Genomic DNA, 20,424 nt, shown 5'->3' with positions numbered 1-20,424 from the left:
CAAGATTGTGCTGTAAGCTTTGATGGGTAAGTTTACTACTGTGGAAGAATCAGCTTGTGCTGTAAACTTCGATAGGTAATTTTACATCAGATTTTGTCCGTTCAGAGGTAAATGATTACACAGGCTAAGTAGGAAATGTATGTATGTTTGTTTGTAAAGAAGTAATACATTTTGTCTTTAGTACAACTCAGCATGAACTAAAAGTTTGGATATAGTCCTGTTACCATCAGTGGCTTGGTATTCTGGTATAGCAGAGTTACTTCCCTTTGATATACCAGAGTTACTTCCCTTTGGTATTCCAGAGTTACTTCCCTTTGTCCCACTTTATCAGGAGGTATACATACAATGAGTAGAATAACATCAGCCGCTCCTTATATTACAATGTAAACACCCTTGAAATGAATCAGCTGATTGTTCTATAATGGTTTAACCTCAGATTAGCTACCATATTAGTTATTAGCACATCTCTGTCCACAGGTAATGGTTATCATAAGCTATATATAGCATATACATTTTAGAGCTGATGAAAAACAAATCACTTTAAATGTTGGTGACCCTGATTGTTTGACATTGACTTTGAATATTACGCTGATTTTGACCTTGAAGGTAAATAAAAGCTACAAAAACAGGTATGACTTTGTCTGTATATCACATCTTGACTTCACTCTAGCTTTAAACATTTGAATAAAACAGAATGTATTCAACATCAAATATTGGACATTACATATGATAATATGTTAAACAAAATATATAGCACAAAAACATGTCAGTGATTGGTCAGTTTAGGAGTTTATTTGTTATGACAAAATATAGAATTAGTGGTAAACACCCACTAAAAACAAAAATAAACCAAGAAAAATATTGGAAAAATTATAATGGAGCAGATAATCTGTGACAAGAAGCTATGAGAGTTATCTCCCTTTGCCTAAAATAGAAAGCTATGTACTAAATTTTGGGATAGAAATCAGTACAGCTCGATACACCACATTTATAGATTTATAGTAAATTTTATCCACTATATAGCAGGTGACACAACCTTCATTTATAATGAATTCTCTTTAGCATGATATACAATTAGCAAAATCTATCAAGCTCAAGTCACCAACCTTAATATAGCTCATGACACAACTCAAATCTATAGTAACTACTATTTAGCTAGAAACACCAACCTTATATATATATAGTACAGGCTATCAAAATTTAGAGTAAACACTATCTGTTCAAGACACCAACATTTTATAGTGTAAAGTCTATCCAGCTGGAGACATCACCCAGTTTTAGAGTATATACTATCTGTTCAAGACACTAACATTTTATAGTGTAAAGTCTATCCAGCTGGAGACATCACCCAGTTTTAGAGTATATACTATCTGCTTAAGACACTAACATTTTATAGTGTAAAGTCTATCCAGCTCGAGATTTCACCCAGGTTTAGAGTAAATACTATCTGCTTAAGACACCAACATTTTTGAAGTCTTTCCAGTCTGAGCACAACCCTAAGTTAAAATCATTATCTCGTTAAGAAGACCACACTATTTTATTGCCATATAAAGATACATTACAAGAGATACCAACAAAAACAATGGTATGGACAGTACAGGTGTCCCAACAATCATTCTTAACTTGCTCTAAATAATTGAAAAATATACAACACAAAAATGTATGAAATTGATGAAAAATGTATAACATTAAAAAAACACACACACGAATACGTACTAATTTTATCTATATAGCTATATTTACGTTAAATCTTTACAAGCTATGACACATACAGTTTTTCGGGGTTTTTTAAGGATTTTATATGACACATATGAGATTTTTTCCTTCCAGCACTTCTTCTTCAACTTTTCTGCTTGTAGTGGAATGATCCGCTTGGATGGAAAGAATGGAGCAGAGAAACACAAGGACTGTTCCGACGACACACAAATAAAACGACCATCCTGTTAATAAAGAAAAAAAAAATCATTTAAAAGAAAAATGTTACAAAGTAAGTAATGCTATCACGGCGGGGGGAAGAAAAACCAAGGTCTGATGGCCCAGGGTCAATAGATGTCATCTTTGGGAAAATAGATATTCAGGTGACTACATATTCTTGCCAGAATGGCTGATCTAAATTTCTTGAATTTTTACATTGTACCTATTCCTTAGTGTTTAAGATACTAATAATTCAGTTTCATTTGACAGCTATCTTTCTTATGAACCCAAACTTGCAGGATGGACCAGTGATGCTGAATTTGTACCTCTGTCCTCACTGTCAGAATTAACACTGAAATGTAATTGGTGATGGACCTGGGATGGATTGTGCATGTAGTGATCATTTTAAGAGAGTTGTCTCCCTTCTCAAAGTAAGATCAAGTGCAATTTAATTCCCGTCCCCAATCCACTACCTTCCACTGTTAACTGCTCTTCTGTGAATCCTTACTCATTACTGTTAACTCATGGAGGAGCTCGGACATCTTATAATTTCATTGGATTTGTTTTGTTTAAACATCCAATTAACAGCCAGGGTCATTTAAGGACGTGCCAGGTTTTGGAGGTGGAGGAAAGCCGGTGTACTCGGAGGAAAGCCGGTGTACTCGGAGAACAACCACATACCTAAGGCCAGAACCTGGCAACTGCCTAAAGTAGGTTTCAAACTAGCAACCTTGAGGTGGAGGGCTAGTGCTAAAGTGTTGGGACACCTTAACCACTCAGCCACCACGGCCCCCAATTTCATGGGAGTTGTCCTTTTACTAATTAAAGACAGCTAAACTTCATTTTCCCCCAGAGTTGATGTTTGGAGATGGAGAGAAATGCCCCTAGGGCATCCCCTATAGTGCTTCAGCTTTTGCTGAATACATAAAACAGGCCAGACTGTCTCATTTCAAAACCTGGTCATCCAGTGGTGTGTCAAGGCAATAGCTAGTGTCAATGTCTGTCAAGGCAATAAAGCTAGTGTCAATGTCTGTCAAGGCAATAGCTAGTGTCAATGTCTGTCAAGGCAATAAAGCTAGTGTCAATGTCTGTCAAGGCAATAGCTAGTGTCAATGTCTGTCAAGGCAATAAAGCTAGTGTCAATGTGTGTCAAGGCAATAAAGCTAGTGTCAATGTCTGTCAAGGCAATAAAGCTAGTGTCAATGTCTGTCAAGGCAATAAAGCTAGTGTCAATGTCTGTCAAGGCAATAAAGCTAGTGTCAATGTCTGTCAAGGCAATAAAGCTAGTGTTAATGTCTGTCAAGGCAATAAAGCTAGTGTCAATGTCTGTCAAGGCAATAGCTAGTGTTAATGTCTGTCAAGGCAATAAAGCTAGTGTTAATGTCTGTCAAGGCAATAAAGCTAGTGTCAATGTCTGTCAAGGCAATAGCTAGTGTCAATGTCTGTCAAGGTAATAAAGCTAGTGTCAATGTCTGTCAAGGAAATGGAGCTAGTGGCAATGTCTGTCAAGGCAATAAAGCTAGTGTCAATGTGTGTCAAGGCAATAGCTAGTGTCAATGTGTGTCAAGGCAATAAAGCTAGTGTCAATGTGTGTCAAGGCAATAAAGCTAATGTCAATGTGTGTCAAGGCAATAAAGCTAGTGTCAATGTGTGTCAAGGCAATAGCTAGTGTCAATGTCTGTCAAGGCAATAAAGCTAGTGTCAATGTCTGTCAAGGCAATAAAGCTAGTGTTAATGTCTGTCAAGGCAATGAAGCTAGTGTCAATGTCTGTCAAGGCAATAAAGCTAGTGTCAATGTCTGTCAAGGCAATAATGCTAGTGTCAATGCCTGTCAAGGCAATAAAGCTAGTGTCAAGGCAATAAAGCTAGTGTCAATGTCTGTCAAGGTAATAAAGCTAGTGTCAATGTCTGTCAAGGAAATGGAGCTAGTGGCAATGTCTGTCAAGGCAATAAAGCTAGTGTCAATGTGTGTCAAGGCAATAGCTAGTGTCAATGTGTGTCAAGGCAATAAAGCTAGTGTCAATGTGTGTCAAGGCAATAAAGCTAGTGTCAATGTGTGTCAAGGCAATAAAGCTAGTGTCAATGTGTGTCAAGGCAATAGCTAGTGTCAATGTCTGTCAAGGCAATAAAGCTAGTGTCAATGTCTGTCAAGGCAATAAAGCTAGTGTTAATGTCTGTCAAGGCAATGAAGCTAGTGTCAATGTCTGTCAAGGCAATAAAGCTAGTGTCAATGTCTGTCAAGGCAATAAAGCTAGTGTCAATGTCTGTCAAGGCAATAAAGCTAGTGTCAATGTCTGTCAAGGCAATAAAGCTAGTGTCAATGTCTGTCAAGGTAATAAAGCTAGTGTCAATGTCTGTCAAGGAAATGGAGCTAGTGTTAATGTCTGTCAAGGCAATAAAGCTAGTGTCAATGTGTGTCAAGGCAATAGCTAGTGTCAATGTGTGTCAAGGCAATAAAGCTAGTGTCAATGTGTGTCAAGGCAATAAAGCTAGTGTCAATGTGTGTCAAGGCAATAAAGCTAGTGTCAATGTGTGTCAAGGCAATAGCTAGTGTCAATGTCTGTCAAGGCAATAAAGCTAGTGTCAATGTCTGTCAAGGCAATAAAGCTAGTGTCAATGTCTGTCAAGGTAATAAAGCTAGTGTCAATGTCTGTCAAGGCAATAAAGCTAGTGTCAATGTGTGTCAAGTTAATAAAGCTAGTGTTAATGTCTGTCAAGGCAATGAAGCTAGTGTCAATGTCTGTCAAGGCAATAAAGCTAGTGTCAATTTCTGTCAAGGTAATAAAGCTAGTGTCAATGTCTGTCAAGTCGATAAAGCTAGTGTCAATGTCTGTCAAGGTAATAAAGCTAGTGTCAATGTCTGTCAAGGCAATGAAGCTAGTGTCAATGTCTGTCAAGGCAACAAAGCTAGTGTCAATGTCTCTCAAGGCAATGAAGCTAATGTCAATGTCTGTCAAGGCAATGAAACTAGTGTCAATGTCTGTCAGGTCAATAAAGCTAGTGTCAATGTGTGTCAAGGCAATAAAGCTAGTGTCAATGTCTGTCAAGGCAATAAAGCTAGTGTCAATGTCTGTCAAGGCAATAATGCTAGTGTCAATGCCTGTCAAGGCAATAAAGCTAGTGTCAAGGCAATAAAGCTAGTGTCAATGTCTGTCAAGTCAATAAAGCTAGTGTCAATGTCTGTCAAGGCAATAAAGCTAGTGTCAATGTATGTCAAGGCAATAAAGCTAGTGTCAATGTCTGTCAAGGCAATAAAGCTAATGTCAATGTCTGTCAAGGCAATAAAGCTAGTGTCAATGTGTGTCAAGGCAATAAAGCTAGTGTCAATGTGTGTCAAGGCAATAAAGCTAGTGTCAATGTCTGTCAAGGCAATGAAGCTAGTGTCAATGTCTGTCAAGGCAATAAAGCTAGTGTCAATGTGTGTCAAGGCAATAAAGCTAGTGTCAATGTGTGTCAAGGCAATAAAGCTAGTGTCAATGTCTGTCAAGGCAATAAAGCTAGTGTCAATGTCTGTCAAGGCAATGAAGCTAGTGTCAATGTCTGTCAGGTCAATAAAGCTAGTGTCAATGTCTGTCAAGTCAATAAAGCTAGTGTCAATGTTTGTCAAGGCAATAAAGCTAGTGTCAATATCTGTCAAGGCAATAAAGCTAGTGTCAATGTCTGTCAAGGCAATGAAGCTAGTGTCAATGTTTGTCAACTGTCCACAGATTTTAACCAGTTTAAGATCCTTACCTAGCTCACATCGGTCAATGATGTATGGATTGGCATATTCTCCACAGAGTCTGTTTATCCTGTCTGATCCCCAACCTGCTGGATAAACCACCAGTCCAAGGACACTTAGTAAACCTGAAATAAATATCAACACAAATAAAATAGCTGTAAAATGAAAGCAGGATACTAATTAAGACCTTATATGAAATAGGTGGAAAATGAAAGTATACTGAAACGAAAAAGAAACGCAACTTCAAATTGTAGGTTTAATAAAATAATACTTGTGAGCATTATGTTTAAATTTCATATGTAATAGTTAATATTGAATATTGATGTAACATCCTTTAAATGTTTAGAGATTTTTAAGAACAGGTCACTTTGCTAGAAGGTCATGATTGGTAGTACCCTACGTGAATCCAAGTTGAAATGGCAGCAGTTTTGAAACCGTGCCCTAATATCGTGTGTGTCCTCCTCGAACAGTTATCACATCTCTAATTCTTTGTTGCATTGAGTTCATCAGGGCATTGACTTTCCGTATTGGAATGTTATTCCATTCTTGGACGAGTGCATTTGCTAACTGAGGGAGGGTATTTGGGGGGTTACGGCGATTTCGAATTCTTCTATCTAATTCATCCCACAAATGCTCGATTGGGGACAGGTCGGGGCTATATGGAGGCCAATCTATAGGAACAATGTTCTGTGTCGCAAGAAAGTCTCTACAGACTCTTGCAACGTGTGGTCTCGCGTTATCTTGCTGAAAGGTTAGATGATGCTGCCTAACAAACGGCACAACATGGGGCCTAAGGATCTCATCCCGATAGCGTACGGCCGTTAAATTCCCATTGACTATCACCAAAGGCGTCTTCAAACCATGGGAGATTCCCGCCCAAACCATAACTGATCCACCCCCAAATCGGTCGTGTTCCAAAACACAGGCGTCAGCAAAACGTTCGCCTCGACGCCGGTACACACGTTGACGGCCATCTGCTCGAAATAACGTGAATCGAGATTCATCGGTGAAGAGCATAGACCTCCAACGTCTCATAGGAAAACGTCTGGGCATATGTGCCGTTGCCCATTGCATACGACGTGCTCGACGTTGCGGTGTTATTGGTAAACCAATGTACTGTCGCCTTGCACGCAAATTAGCCTCACGCAGTCTGTTGATCACTGTTTGGGGATGAATTCGACGGTTATGATTACCAATCGTATTCCTTGCCGTTTCAGCGGCCGTTAATCTCCTGTTACGCAGGTGTGCCAACCTAAGAACCCGATCTTGACGTCGCAACGTTACGCGTGGACGTCCTGATCTCGGCTGGTCATCGACTCTTCCTGTTGCGTTAAGACGTGAAACTAATCGACTAAAAGTCGATTTGTGAACTCTGAATTGTCGAGCGACGTGAAGTTGCGTGTTCCCTGCCAGAAGCATCGCTATAGCACGTCCTCTATCAACCTTTGATAACCGTGGCATAATTGTAAAAGGAATTATTGTTTGCAAAAGTATTGGCGATGATGTGGCTCAATGTTAGTGATGAATTGATACTGGTTTGAATGAAAAAAGAACGCATATGTTTGTACAGGCACGGTTTTTGATGTTTTTACCGCGCCGGAAGTGCATAGGTCTCTAGTCACACTTGGGTGATTTTGAAGATTGGTATGGGTGTTAGGCAGGGTGCATGTTTATTTCCGCGATTTTTATACAGATATGTATATTTAATACAAAATTAATCACAATTTTCCATGTTGCGTTTCTTTTTCGTTTCAGTATAGGATACTGATACAATCCATACTCCTATACATGCCTGTTAGACAGTCCAGACCCCTATACATGTCTGTTAGAGAGTCCAGAACCCTATACATGGCTGTTAGACAGTCCATACCCCTATACATGTCTGTTTGACAGTCCATACCCCTATACATGTCTGTTAGACAGTCCAGACCCCTATACATGTCTGTTAGAGAGTCCAGACCCCTATATACACCTGTTAGACAGTCCAGACCCCTTTACATGTCTGTTAGACAGTCCAGACCCCTATATACGCCTGTTAGAGAGTCCAGACCCCTATATAAGCCTGTTACAGTCCAGACCCCTATACATGTCTGTTAGACAGTCCAGACCCCTATACATGTCTGTTAGACAGTCCAGACCCCTATACATGTCTGTTAGACAGTCCAGACCCCTATACATGTCTGTTAGACAGTCCAGACCTCTATATACGCCTGTTAGACAGTCCAGACCCCTATACATGTCTGTCAGACAGTCCAGACCCCTATACATGGCTGTTAGACAGTCCAGACCCCTATACATGTCTGTTTGACAGTCCATACCCCTATACATGCCTGTTAGACAGTCCAGACCTCTATACATGTCTGTTAGACAGTCCAGACCCCTATATACACCTGTTAGACAGTCCAGACCCCTTTACATGTCTGTTAGACAGTCCAGACCCCTATATACGCCTGTTAGAGAGTCCAGACCCCTATATACACCTGTTAGACAGTCCAGACCCCTATACATGCCTGTTAGACAGTCCAGACCCCTATACATGTCTGTTAGAGAGTCCAGAACCCTATACATGGCTGTTAGACAGTCCATACCCCTATACATGTCTGTTTGACAGTCCATACCCCTATACATGTCTGTTAGACAGTCCAGACCCCTATACATGTCTGTTAGAGAGTCCAGACCCCTATATACACCTGTTAGACAGTCCAGACCCCTTTACATGTCTGTTAGACAGTCCAGACCCCTATATACGCCTGTTAGAGAGTCCAGACCCCTATATAAGCCTGTTACAGTCCAGACCCCTATACATGTCTGTTAGACAGTCCAGACCCCTATACATGTCTGTTAGACAGTCCAGACCCCTATACATGTCTGTTAGACAGTCCAGACCCCTATACATGTCTGTTAGACAGTCCAGACCTCTATATACGCCTGTTAGACAGTCCAGACCCCTATACATGTCTGTCAGACAGTCCAGACCCCTATACATGGCTGTTAGACAGTCCAGACCCCTATACATGTCTGTTTGACAGTCCATACCCCTATACATGCCTGTTAGACAGTCCAGACCTCTATACATGTCTGTTAGACAGTCCAGACCCCTATATACACCTGTTAGACAGTCCAGACCCCTTTACATGTCTGTTAGACAGTCCAGACCCCTATATACGCCTGTTAGAGAGTCCAGACCCCTATATACACCTGTTAGACAGTCCAGACCCCTATACATGCCTGTTAGACAGTCCAGACCCCTATACATGTATGTTAGAGAGTCCAGACCCCTATACATGTCTGTTAGAGAGTCCAGACCCCTATACTTGTCTGTTAGACAGTCCAGACCCCTATATACGCCTGTTAGAGAGTCCAGACCCCTATACATGTCTGTTAGACAGTCCATACACCTATACATGTCTGTTAGACAGTCCAGACCCCTATACATGTCTGTTAGAGAGTCAGACCCCTATACATGTCTGTTAGAGAGTCCAGACCCCTATACGTGTCTGTTAGACAGTCCAGACCCCTATACATGTCTGTTAGAGAGTCCAGACCCCTATACATGTCTGTTAGAGAGTCCAGACCCCTATACATGTCTGTTAGAAAGTCCAGACCCCTATATACGCCTGTTAGAGAGTCCAGACCCCTATACATGTCTGTTAGACAGTCCATACCCCTATACATGCCTGTCAGACAGTCCAGACCCCTATATACACCTGTTAGACAGTCCAGACCCCTATATAAGCCTGTTACAGTCCAGACCCCTATACATGTCTGTTAGACAGTCTAGACCCCTATACATGTCTGTTAGACAGTCCAGACCCCTATACATGTCTGTTAGAGAGTCCAGACCCCTATACATGTCTGTTAGAGAGTCCAGACCCCTATACATGTCTGTTAGACAGTCGAGACCCCTATACATGTCTGTTAGAGAGTCCAGACCCCTATACATGCCTGTTAGACAGTCCAGACCCCTATATACACCTGTTAGAGAGTCCAGACCCCTATACATGTCTGTTAGACAGTCGAGACCCCTATACATGTCTGTTAGACAGTCCAGACCCCTATACATGTCTGTTAGACAGTCCAGACCCCTATATACACCTGTTACAGTCCAGACCCCTATATACACCTGTTAGAGAGTCCAGACCCCTATACATGCCTGTTAGAGAGTCCAGACCCCTATACATGTCTGTTAGACAGTCCAGACCCCTATACATGTCTGTTAGAGAGTCGAGACCCATATACATGTCTGTTAGAGAGTCCAGACCCCTATACATGTCTGTTAGACAGTCCAGACCCCTATACATGTCTGTTAGACAGTCCAGACCCCTATACATGTCTGTTAGAGAGTCCAGACCCCTATACATGTCTGTTAGAGAGTCCAGACCTCTATACATGCCTGTTAGACAGTCCAGACCCCTATATACACCTGTTAGACAGTCCAGACCCCTATACATGTCTGTTAGACAGTCCAGACCCTTATACATGTCTGTTAGACAGTCCAGACCCCTATATACACCTGTTAGACAGTCCAGACCCCTATATACGACTGTTAGACTGTCCAGACCCCTATACATGTCTGTTAGAGAGTCCAGATCCCTATACATGTCTGTTAGACAGTCCAGACCCCTATACATGTCTGTCAGACAGTCCAGACCCCTATATACGACTGTTAGACAGTCCAGACCCCTATACATGTCTGTTAGACAGTCCAGACCCCTATACATGTCTGTTAGACAGTCCATACCCCTATACATCTCTGTTAGACAGTCCAGACCCCTATGCATGTCTGTTAGACAGTCCAGACCCCTATACATGTCTGTTAGAGAGTCCAGACCCCTATACATGTCTGTTAGACAGTCCAGACCCCTATATACACCTGTTAGACAGTCCAGACCGCTATACATGTCTGTCAGACAGTCCAGACCCCTATACATGTCTGTTAGACAGTCCAGACCCCTATACATGTCTGTTAGACAGTCCATACCCATATACATCTCTGTTAGACAGTCCAGACCCCTATACATGTCTGTTAGACAGTCCAGACCCCTATACATGTCTGTTAGAGAGTCCAGACCCCTATACATGTCTGTTAGACAGTCCAGACCCCTATATACACCTGTTAGACAGTCCAGACCGCTATACATGTCTGTCAGACAGTCCAGACCCCTATACATGTCTGTTAGACAGTCCATACCCCTATACATGTCTGTTAGACAGTCCAGACCCCTATACATGGCTGTTTGACAGTCCAGACCCCTATACATGTCTGTTAGACAGTCCAGACCCCTATACATGTCAGTTAGACAGTCCAGACCCCTATACATGTCTGTTAGAGAGTCCAGACCCCTATACATGTCTGTTAGACAGTCCAGACCCCTATACATGTCTGTTAGACAGTCCAGACCCCTATATACACCTGTTAGACAGTCCAGACCCCTATACATGTCTGTTAGACAGTCCAGACCCCTATACATGTCTGTTAGAGAGTCCAGACGCCTATACATGTCTGTTAGAGAGTCCAGACCCCTATACATGTCTGTTAGAGAGTCCATACCCCTATACATGTCTGTTAGACAGTCCAGACCCCTATACATGTCTGTTAGACAGTCCAGACCCCTATACATGTCTGTTAGACAGTCCAGACCCCTATACATGTCTGTTAGAGAGTCCAGACCCCTATATACACCTGTTAGACAGTCCAGACCCCTATATAAGCCTGTTACAGTCCAGACCCCTATACATGTCTGTTAGACAGTCCAGACCCCTATACATGTCTGTTAGACAGTCCAGACCCCTATACATGTCTGTTAGACAGTCCAGACCCCTATACATGTCTGTTAGACAGTCCAGACCTCTATATACGCCTGTTAGACAGTCCAGACCCCTATACATGTCTGTCAGACAGTCCAGACCCCTATACATGGCTGTTAGACAGTCCAGACCCCTATACATGTCTGTTTGACAGTCCATACCCCTATACATGCCTGTTAGACAGTCCAGACCCCTATACATGTCTGTTAGAGAGTCCAGACCCCTATATACACCTGTTAGACAGTCCAGACCCCTTTACATGTCTGTTAGACAGTCCAGACCCCTATATACGCCTGTTAGAGAGTCCAGACCCCTATATACACCTGTTAGACAGTCCAGACCCCTATACATGCCTGTTAGACAGTCCAGACCCCTATACATGCCTGTCAGACAGTCCAGACCCCTATATACACCTGTTAGACAGTCCAGACCCATATATAAGCCTGTTACAGTCCAGACCCCTATACATGTCTGTTAGACAGTCCAGACCCCTATACATGTCTGTTAGAGAGTCCAGACCCCTATACTTGTCTTTTAGACAGTCCAGACCCCTATATACGCCTGTTAGAGAGTCCAGACCCCTATACATGTCTGTTAGACAGTCCATACCCCTATACATGTCTGTTAGACAGTCCAGACCCCTATACATGTCTGTTAGAGAGTCAGACCCCTATACATGTCTTTTAGAGAGTCCAGACCCCTATACATGTCTGTTAGACAGTCCAGACCCCTATACATGTCTGTTAGACAGTCCAGACCCCTATACATGTCTGTTAGACAGTCCAGACCCCTATACATGTCTGTTAGACAGTCCAGACCCCTATACATGTCTGTTAGACAGTCCAGACCCCTATACATGTCTGTCAGACAGTCCTGACCCCTATACATGTCTGTTAGACAGTCCAGACCCCTATACATGTCTGTTAGACAGTCCAGACCCCTATATACGCCTGTTAGACAGTCCAGACCCATATATAAGCCTGTTACAGTCCAGACCCCTATACATGTCTGTTAGACAGTCCAGACCCCTATACATGTCTGTTAGACAGTCCAGACCCCTATACATGTCTGTTAGACAGTCCAGACCCCTATACATGTCTGTTAGACAGTCCAGACCCCTATACATGTCTGTTAGACAGTCCAGACCCCTATATACGCCTGTTAGACAGTCCAGACCCCTATACATGTCTGTTAGACAGTCCATACCCCTATACATGTCTGTTAGACAGTCCAGACCCCTATACATGTCTGTTAGAGAGTCAGACCCCTATACATGTCTGTTAGAGAGTCCAGACCCCTATACATGTCTGTTAGACAGTCCAGACCCCTATACATGTCTGTTAGAGAGTCCAGACCCCTATACATGTCTGTTAGACAGTCCAGACCCCTATACATGTCTGTTAGAGAGTCCAGACCCCTATATACGCCTGTTAGAGAGTCCAGACCTCTATACATGTCTGTTAGACAGTCCATACCCCTATACATGCCTGTCAGACAGTCCAGACCCCTATATACACCTGTTAGACAGTCCAGACCCCTATATAAGCCTGTTACAGTCCAGATCCCTATATACGCCTGTTATACAGTCCAGACCCCTATACATGTCTGTTAGACAGTCCAGACCCCTATACATGTCTGTTAGAGAGTCCAGACCCCTATACATGTCTGTTAGAGAGTCCAGACCCCTATATACGCCTGTTAGAGAGTCCAGACCTCTATACATGTCTGTTAGACAGTCCATACCCCTATACATGCCTGTCAGACAGTCCAGACCCCTATATACACCTGTTAGACAGTCCAGACCCCTATATAAGCCTGTTACAGTCCAGATCCCTATATACGCCTGTTATACAGTCCAGACCCCTATACATGTCTGTTAGACAGTCCAGACCCCTATACATGTCTGTTAGAGAGTCCAGACCCCTATACATGTCTGTTAGAGAGTCCAGACCCCTATACATGTCTGTTAGACAGTCGAGACCCCTATAGATGTCTGTTAGAGAGTCCAGACCCCTATACATGCCTGTTAGACAGTCCAGACCCCTATATACACCTGTTAGAGAGTCCAGACCCCTATACATGTCTGTTAGACAGTCCAGACCCCTATACATGTCTGTTAGACAGTCCAGACCCCTATACATGTCTGTTAGACAGTCCAGACCTCTATATACACCTGTTACAGTCCAGACCCCTATATACACCTGTTAGACAGTCCAGACCCCTATACATGCCTGTTAGAGAGTCCAGACCCCTATACATGTCTGTTAGACAGTCGAGACCCCTATACATGTCTGTTAGACAGTCGAGACCCCTATACATGTCTGTTAGAGAGTCCAGACCCCTATACGTGTCTGTTAGACAGTCCAGACCCCTATACATGTCTGTTAGACAGTCCAGACCCCTATACATGTCTGTTAGAGAGTCCAGACCCCTATACATGTCTGTTAGACAGTCCAGACCCCTATACATGTCTGTTAGAGAGTCCAGACCTCTATACATGCCTGTTAGACAGTCCAGACCCCTATATACACCTGTTAGACAGTCCAGACCCCTATACATGTCTGTTAGACAGTCCAGACCCCTATACATGTCTGTTAGACAGTCCAGACCCCTATATACACCTGTTAGACAGTCCAGACCACTATATACGACTGTTAGACAGTCCAGACCCCTATACATGTCTGTTAGAGAGTCCAGATCCCTATACATGTCTGTTAGACAGTCCAGACCCCTATACATGTCTGTCAGACAGTCCAGACCCCTATATACGACTGTTAGACAGTCCAGACCCCTATACATGTCTGTTAGACAGTCCAGACCCCTATACATGTCTGTTAGACAGTCCATACCCCTATACATGTCTGTTAGACAGTCCAGACCCCTATACATGTCTGTTAGACAGTCCAGACCCCTATACATGTCTGTTAGACAGTCCAGACCCCTATATACACCTGTTAGACAGTCCAGACCGCTATACATGTCTGTCAGACAGTCCAGACCCCTATACATGTCTGTTAGACAGTCTATACCCCTATACATGTCTGTTAGACAGTCCAGACCCCTATACATGGCTGTTTGACAGTCGAGACCCCTATACATGTCTGTCAGACAGTCCAGACCCCTATACATGTCTGTTAGACAGTCCAGACCCCTATACATGTCTGTTAGACAGTCCAGACCCCTATACATGTCTGTTAGAGAGTCCAGACCCCTATACATGTCTGTTAGACAGTCCAAACCCCTATACATGTCTGTTAGACAGTCCAGACCCCTATATACACCTGTTAGACAGTCCAGACCCCTATACATGTCTGTTAGACAGTCCAGACCCCTATACATGTCTGTTAGAGAGTCCAGACCCCTATACATGTCTGTTAGAGAGTCCAGACGCCTATACATGTCTGTTAGAGAGTCCAGACGCCTATACATGTCTGTTAGAGAGTCCATACCCCTATACATGTCTGTTAGACAGTCCAGACCCCTATACATGTCTGTTAGACAGTCCAGACCCCTATACATGTCTGTTAGACAGTCCAGACCCCTATACATGTCTGTTAGAGAGTCCAGACCCCTATATACACCTGTTAGAGAGTCCAGACCCCTATACATGTCTGTTACAGTCCAGACCCCTATATACACCTGTTTGACAGTCAAGATACCTATATATGCTCATAGATAGCTCAATATACATCTTTAATCTTAATTAAAATCATGTATGAACAATATTAAGCAAGAAAGCTGTAATTTGTTATAATTTGTACAAGAGCTAAATAGACAGCCATCATCTATATAAACCGTATCTATATCTGGGCATCACACTGGAACACAACACCTAGTAACCCCTGAGATCAATGAAACTGTCTGTCTACTTGTCTGCACTGTAACAACAATCCTATCATTCATTATATCAGGACCAGTGGTTAAGATCCTGGGAACCATGTGCCAATTCATCTTCAGTACATGTTACAGTGGTCTCAAAGCTATAAGTATGACGTATTTTGAATTGTGTCCAGAAATCTGAGATACAAAAGGAAATGATCTTCTCTTCAGACAAGTATAAACAGGTTAAATGGAACTGATTATTTGCCATAGATTTTATTTTTCCATCTAGCATTTTTTGCTAGTTGCTTCTTATATTTCAGTGGAGTTCACCATAATTTCATAATGATTAAGAGCAAATTAAAAGATCTAGAAATTTCCCAAAACTGACTCAGACTCAGTGATTAAGTCTATAGTGATAGGATGTCCACTTAGAGAGAGATCTCGAGAGATAATGAGGGAGAGAAAGAGGGAGGGAGGAAGAGAGGGAGAGAGGGAGGGAGGGGGAGAGAGAGAGAGAGGCATGGAGACAGAGAACTAGGACAAATTAAGAGAAAGAGAGAGATGGAAAAGAGAGAGGGACGGAGAGAGGACAACAAGGGAGAAAGAGAGAAGGAGAAAGAAAGAGTAAGAAAGAGAACAGGGGAGAGAGAGGGAAGGAGAAAGAGAGAGGAAAAGAGGAGAAAGAACAAAAAAAGAGAAGAGGGAGAGAGAGAGAGCGGAGAGTGAGGGAGAAAGAAAAAGATAGAGAAAGAGAGGAAAGGGGAAAGAGAAAGAGACAGGGAAGATAGAGGGAGAGAGGAGAAAGCGAGAGGGGAATGAGAGGGAAGGAGAAAGAGAGAGGAAGAGGGAGAGAGAATTTGAAGGTTAAAGAGCGAGACAGAGAGAGAGAGAGAGCTGGGGGAGAGAGAGGAAGAGAGAAGGAGTTATAGCCCGGGTACGTATGGACAGGATCCTTACTAGTTTCTAAATGTACATCTACATGTACCTACTATCTGTCTTAGTATAATCAACACAACAATGGTGACAGACTCATCTGTCCCTTGAATGTGAGTTCTTTGTCTCCAAAGAATAAGTTTTTCAAAGAAAACAAAACATATATAGCTGCCAGCAGTGCATTGATGAGTTTAACATCGAACAGAGCCTTCAAATTATTGCTAGATATATAAATCAGACCAAAAACTGATATATCTATCTAAATCAATACAAAGAATAATTAATGCATTAATACTTTAAAGTTAAGTGGAATTTAATCATTTCATTGAAATTTAAACAAAATGAATAAAGAATTTATCCATTACGGAGTTAAGACAATCAATTTTTTTTTTCATACCTGCTATACTCTGTACAAGGCCGGCTATGGTGAATATACTTTTTCCGAAGAATGATCTCACAAACAAACTCAACACAGCCAGGATCATGGAAAAACTTAGCAGTAATCCTGCCAAGGCGAAGAACACTAGAGCTGCCTTCCAAGCATGTGGGAAATCGTCATCCGGATCCGTGTATCCTGTCACGAATGTCGCACAATTTTCACGCTTCATTAGACTTAATCCTCTCTGTAACTTTCGACACCGATTAAATATTCCAACCGTTGGAATGAATTCTTCTCTAGTCCGTTGAGCGCTCTCATTTTGTGATTCAAGTCCGTAACTTGTTGGTATTCCGATCAGCCAGTAAGGGGAGACAACTGATGTGACGATGATTAACGCAACGGCGATGGACAGTAAAGTCCATCCCATCGAACGGCATGTGATGATCACGTAACACATCTTTATGTTTTCGTAATCACAATAATTTATATAAATATAAAAAAAAAAATTACTACGACAAAAAAAAAATCTATAATTGTGTCCACATGTGCTGTATATGATTTAGATGTCCAGATTCAAACGTGAAATCACTTCGTAGAATTTAATCCCAGAAAATCGTGACGCAAAAATCTTCTAACAGCATCTTCTGTATATAAAGCAACGAGGCGTCTTATTCCTTGGTAGATACTAGATTTCTAATCTAAACTCTGAACACACTCCAAACATAATGATTTGAATAGCTTGTGACATTTAAATGCTTTCAACAACCATGAAGATCAATTCAGTCCATTCATTTTAGGATGTGTTCCATTATCCAGACTTTCTATTCTGCCAACCTGGTACATGAAAGCCATCAGCCCTGATGAGTCATTCTGCTATCCAATCCAAAACATGTTCAATAGCGAACTCTGAAAAACATAAAACAAAAGATATCTAAACAAAAGAAAGTTTGGAAAAGACATTTGAGTGCATGAAGGAAAATGCTAGCAAAGTTTACGGTAAATATGCCATGAAATTTGATATTTTTGATAAAAGATTGTTTTCAACTTCAACACCAATCAAAGATTGAATATCAATAAAGACAGGATTATTTTAATACTATATCAATTTTTTTATTTATTAAAATCATGGAACTGTTTGAAATTTTTTAATTTTTTGTTGTAACTTATCTTTTTAATTCAATACAATATATGATACATGTACATGATAAACAGTGCACTTTGTAACATCTTCACAACATATATGTACTTACATACATATTCTCGCATATATAAGGAATGATAATTATTCATACATTTATTAAAGCCTAATAGAAGTTTCATGCACGTTGTAATTATATATATATATATCTATAGTGTCTGTTTTTAAAAGAACTGAAAGGAGAAGTGAAAAAAACAAAAAAAAAAACAGAGCCCTCCCACCTAAAGTAAAGACGAGAGAAAAAAAGAAGAAAAATAATAAGAAAAATTGCTTGAAATATATATACATTCATGCATATCATAGTAAAACAAAATAATTTAATTATTATTTTTTTTAAGTAATACCTCAAATTACAAATTCAATTAAGTACAGTAGAACAATTAGAACAGAAAGGTGTCTGAAAAAAAAGTATCAGTAACTACATTTCAACTTAAAATCATACCTGTAAACACATTACAGGGCGTCTACAAGACCCTAATGAGAGTACAGTATTGTTTTTGACTCTAAAATTTCATCCGTCACTTGGGTTAAAGGGACGTGTCTTTTTGACACGCTGTGACTCTTCACATATTTCTGAGAAATACTTATTTGACTTCTGAAATTGCTTGCTTTAAAGGGTCATCTGATCATGCATTGATATTAAAATACCCCCTCCCCCCCCCCCCCCCCCCCCCCCTCCCTTATCACGCAGAATAACTAAACAAAGAGGGAAATGTATTTTAGGGGAGATAACTCTATCCCAAATAAATTGCATTTTGTGAAAAGTAGCAATTACAAATAACCTTAATGCTATCTAAGACTGTTAAAATATTGTGGTACTTGTAAAACTTTAAAACTGAAGAAATTTGTTTTTACATCAATTGTATTATCAATCTTTTTAGGGAATCAATGATCATGGTACTTTACCGTATTTCAGCTCAATTATCCCGATAAAGGAGGAATTGGGCTGTTACATACAGAGGTGTAACCACCTCCATTCAGAGGGCTGGAGCTCTACAATAAATTGGCCGAGTAATTTGTTCTGTAATTGATAATGATGGTCTATTGATGTGGAGTTGAATGAGGCATAGTACAGAAGGGAATCAAGTCTATTCGGCGACAAACACAGCTCCAATCATGATTTGTAAACTTCCAATGATATATCACAAGACTGAACATCCCTGTTTCAATTTCAACTCCTCCAGATTTTAAATTGCATCTAATTATCAATTGTTTTATTCAATGAATTATAGTGATTTGATTAAAACATAAATCATTGATTTATTGTGAATAAATAAATCATTGATTTATTGTGAATAAATAAATCATTGATTTATTGTGAATTTGGTTCATTTGTATATTTGTTGAATAAACACGCTCGAGGTGAATCGCATGATAACTCGGACATTGTTCAATGTATAACAATTAATATATCAGCCAGCAAAATTATTTCATTTATTTTGGATTTTGGTTTAATTTTTTTTTAACGTACTGTTTGGTATTAACAGCCAGGGTCATTTAAGGACATGCCACTCCCGTCTGGTTTTGGAGGTGGAAGAAAGCCGGAGTACCCGGAGAAAAACCACCAGCCTTAAGAGCTATATATAGTCAGTACCAGGCAAATTTCTCCATGCAGTCTCATTTAAGAGAAAAATATGTTCTTAAAATATTTGTATGCATAAGATGTAAACCTGCGGTCAGTTCAAACAAAAGAAGATAGGTATTGATCAACCTGTTCGAATTATATGAAATAATTAATTAATGCTTCAGAAAATAAGTGCGAGTTCAAACTATTTGAGTTGATAATGGCAAAAATCTTAGCAAAGTGCAATTATAAATCAAGATACAAGTACATATATACAATAACGGCCCAGTGTCTGTACAAACAGGGATGTAGTACATTAAGTCTCATTCTTAATTTTCACACAAACATCATTTAATTTTACTCCATCCCTGCTACAAATAAGCCCCATTCTTCATTTTTGCACAAAAATCATTTTACTCCATCCCCGCTTCAAATAAGCCCCATTCTTCATTTTCACACAAACATAATTTAATTTTACTCCATCCCTGCTACAAATAAGCCAATGATGGCCCGAGTGGTCAGGTGGCACAGTGGTAACACACTGGCCTTTCACCAAGGACGGCCGGGGTTTGATTCCCGGATTAAACGTGAAAAGGTATGGGGTCACCTGCCAGCTGGCATGGTGCTTCCGTCCGGTCTAACATTTTTGCACAAGCATCACTTTATTCCATTCCTGCTGCTACAAATAAGCCCCATTCTTCATTTTTACACAAACATCATTTTAGAATATATAGAGGATATCTAACAGTGTCTTCAGTAATACCAAATATATTTCACGAGTGGGGCTAATATTATGATATTTTTCACGAGTGCGTAGCACGAGTGAAAAATATCAAAATATTAGCCACACGAGTGAAATATATTTGGTATTACTGAAGACACTGTTAGATATTCTGTTTATTACATTTTTTATCAGCGAAAAACCTACCCCGTATGCCAACTAGGCCTACAGCGATAATTTGTAAACAACAAAGTAGTTCCCCTTGTCTAGGTGCTGACATATATGTCGGGCTTTCTGATTGGTCAATTATTTTCGTATTTTCTAATCATTAATTTGATTGGTCAAATCAGCAAAAGTGATATTT

The 20,424-nt window shown here is 40.8% G+C and overlaps 1 protein-coding gene across 2 annotated transcripts in view; it reads right to left on the bottom strand.

Moving 5' to 3' along the window:
• Window positions 1–743: 743 nt before the first annotated feature.
• Window positions 744–20,424, bottom strand: part of LOC117315367 (LHFPL tetraspan subfamily member 2 protein-like) — a 38,036-nt gene continuing 18,355 nt past the window's right edge. For both annotated transcript variants that reach the window (XM_033869522.1, XM_033869524.1), the window contains exons 2-4: window positions 16,596–17,483; window positions 5,647–5,760; window positions 744–1,940 (exon numbers count right to left, since the gene is read on the bottom strand). In XM_033869522.1, the coding sequence (XP_033725413.1) occupies window positions 1,798–1,940; window positions 5,647–5,760; window positions 16,596–17,034 (696 nt within the window). In that variant the 5' untranslated portion in view covers window positions 17,035–17,483 and the 3' untranslated portion in view covers window positions 744–1,797. The remainder of the gene's footprint in view (window positions 1,941–5,646; window positions 5,761–16,595; window positions 17,484–20,424) is intronic.

The sequence above is a fragment of the Pecten maximus genome, chromosome 17 (genome assembly GCF_902652985.1).
Source record: "Pecten maximus chromosome 17, xPecMax1.1, whole genome shotgun sequence".
NCBI lineage: Eukaryota > Metazoa > Mollusca > Bivalvia > Pectinida > Pectinidae > Pecten > Pecten maximus.
This window is presented reverse-complemented; position numbering and strand designations above follow the sequence as displayed.